We start from the raw sequence: 2893 nt of genomic DNA, 5'->3' as shown, positions 1-2893 counted from the left end.
ATATATATATAGATGCTATTCAAACTTCAAGTACTTTTGACGAATTTCTAGCATTCGAAACTATTACTATTTATCTTACATTCCTCTCACTTGCTATAATTAATCCAATAATCCTGTCTACACTCTCATATATTAAGATTATAAGATTCTTACCAAGAAAAAATAGATAGGAAGAAGGAACATGGAAAACACTCGATTAAGATCCACCGAATTAATTTATTCGATTATTTTCATTACAAAAATAAAAATGAAAAATAGATGCAAACATAAATGTTTTCGATTCTATATTTGATATCACATAAAGAGAAAAAAATAATATTCGAATATTATATTAATATATTATATTATTATTAATATATTATATTATTATGAATGTAAAGCAGAAGAACAAGATTTCACAGAAACAACAAGATATAATTAATTTTTATCTTCTCTATTTTTATTTCTTCTTTTCCTGAGTTTTCTCCTGTGCCTTCTCCTGCACCTTCTCCTGTACCTTCTCTTGCGCCTTCTCCTGGATCGCCGGTTTACCGGTATGTTGGATCTTGATCGTCCGTTCGATTTGCGACTTCGGTTTATCCTTCCTAGGTGCGGTGATGCTCAGCATACCATCTGATGACAAGCTCGACGACACCTGATCGATATCGCACTGTTCAGGTATCATATATTTGCGCACAAACTGCCGTGAGATCCAGCCGTGCTCGTCCTGCTTCTCCTCATGTTTGGCCTCGACTATCACAAATTTGTCCACGACTTTGACATTGATCTCTTCCGGTTTGAATTGTTGCACATCCAACATCACCTGGAACTTGTCTTTATCCGCCTTAACGGTCGATATGCCACCTTCTTCTCTGCTGCGTAACAGTTCGCCCCATGGTCGATTATAATATATCACAGGCCCTGGACGTAGACGCCGGGATGGTTGTTGCAGCGCGAAGCGTTCGAGGATGTTGGGGTGTGTCAGTTGGTCCGGATGAATGCCCAGACCGAAGTTTTGATCGAAAACCCGATGTGGATATTCCAGGTCCTCCCACCATTCGGAGAATAGCAACGGCACCAGAGACATGCTTTCTCAAGAAAGATTTGACAAAGAGACACGGAAAATTTTGAACGAAATTGGCTTGGTTGAGAGTTAATTGGTAACGAGCTGATTTGTTTTTCAGCAACGATTCGCACCAATCAAACTTGCTTTCTGTCAACAGCCGGCTCGCGTCGCGTGTTTTATAGCCCCACAATAATTGCAGGCATGCGCATACGACATGACAGATGTGATACCGTGTAGCTTCGAGAACGTTCGAGAACATTCATAGCCCGATTAGAAGTTAACGCGTATAAATATAAGTACATTCGAGAACAAACTAGCAATTTCGCGATCGCACTACGCGTTTGCAGTTCTTTCTCAATGCATGCACTGCATTTTTTTTCATTTGGAAAATTATTATATAACATATATAACATATTGTCACGTACGTAATGAAGTGGAGTTTTAAAAGTAGTAAAATTTTAAATTCAAGTTTCGACGTGCAAAAGATCTGTGGCTGAATTAGTATCATATTTTTGGAAATTCCAAATGAGATAGATATATTTTTGCATAGGTTTGGCTGGATATATATTTGAATACTTTTATTTAGAAAATAGTATTTATAAGAATTGTATTTTGTATTTTGAGAGTAAAAATATTTTATATTTTGTATTTCAGTATTAATAACGAAAAATTGCAAGTATTTTGTTTTTTAAATATTAAAATTAGCAAACAATCTTATTATGTGAATTACAAGATACAAAAAACTTTTAATCTTTCATTTTTAAATACAAAATATGTAATACTTTTGCAGTAATTCTATTCTTATGCACATGCTGTAATTTTTGTTTGCAATTCAATGTTTCTTTTACTTTTATGCTCCATTGAAATATAAAATACAATATATCTTTGTATTGCAAATAATGTGTTTTAAATAAAAGTATTTCAAATACTTTTATTTATCCCTTGGACGAAAACAAGAAAGAGAATTCAGTGTTGTCTAATAAGCAGAAATAAAATACGGATCTAAAGAAAAATTAATTTCAACCGTTATTCGCAATAATAGATATCGGTAGTTAAATTCAATAGAAATATATCAATTTTAATTCAGTAAGATGATTTATCATAGTAGAGTAATATCGCAAGAGATATCACTTTTTTATTTAAGATTTTGAGTAAGAAATCGCAATCATGCATCAGAAAAGAACGTATGCAGGAACGTATAAATAATATGATCGCGAAATTACAAGTTTATTCTCGAACGTTCTTATATGCATCCGCTTATAATCAATTCATGAACGTTCTTGAAGTTACACGACGTCTTAAGAATTTAAGAAATGAATTCTCAATTAATGTGATCGAGAAAGTTCTATTTGAATGCAGTGAGTCATCAAACAAAGATGTCATATATAAAAGAAGTAAAAATTAATTCTGAAAAACGCTGATGCACTTTGTTATGCTATTTGTAATGTTAATTGATTATGAGAATTTAATATTGTAAAAAATTTTGATTTAATTAATGTTTATATTTTAATTTATGTTTATATTTTGATATATAGATATTTTATATATCAGATTAAGCCTAATTAAATGTTATATCATACAATCATAGTGGATGTGTTCCAGTTGAACTTAATGATTTGCTACAAATTATTGAAAGTGGTTGAGTAAGTAAATTATAAGAATGAATTTTACGCCACTTATGGCGTTTTAATTGTGTTGCAAATGATATTGTTTTACTTTTTTTTTAAATAAATTTTTGCACAGTAATTCTATTCTTGTGTATGCACATGCTGTAATTTTTGTTTACAATTCAATGTTTCTTTTGCTTTTACGGAAGCTCGTGATTTACCACATTTATGTAAGTGCATT

General features: G+C 31.8%; 1 protein-coding gene across 1 annotated transcript; it reads right to left on the bottom strand.

Moving 5' to 3' along the window:
• Positions 1–439: 439 nt before the first annotated feature.
• Positions 440–1066, bottom strand: LOC105626624 (protein lethal(2)essential for life-like). The gene has a single exon (XM_012207916.1). The coding sequence runs from the start codon at positions 1064–1066 to the stop codon at positions 440–442; it is 627 nt and encodes a 208-aa protein (XP_012063306.1).
• Positions 1067–2893: the final 1827 nt, after the last annotated feature.

This window comes from Atta cephalotes (genome assembly GCF_000143395.1).
Source record: "Atta cephalotes unplaced genomic scaffold scaffold00005, whole genome shotgun sequence".
NCBI lineage: Eukaryota > Metazoa > Arthropoda > Insecta > Hymenoptera > Formicidae > Atta > Atta cephalotes.
This window is presented reverse-complemented; position numbering and strand designations above follow the sequence as displayed.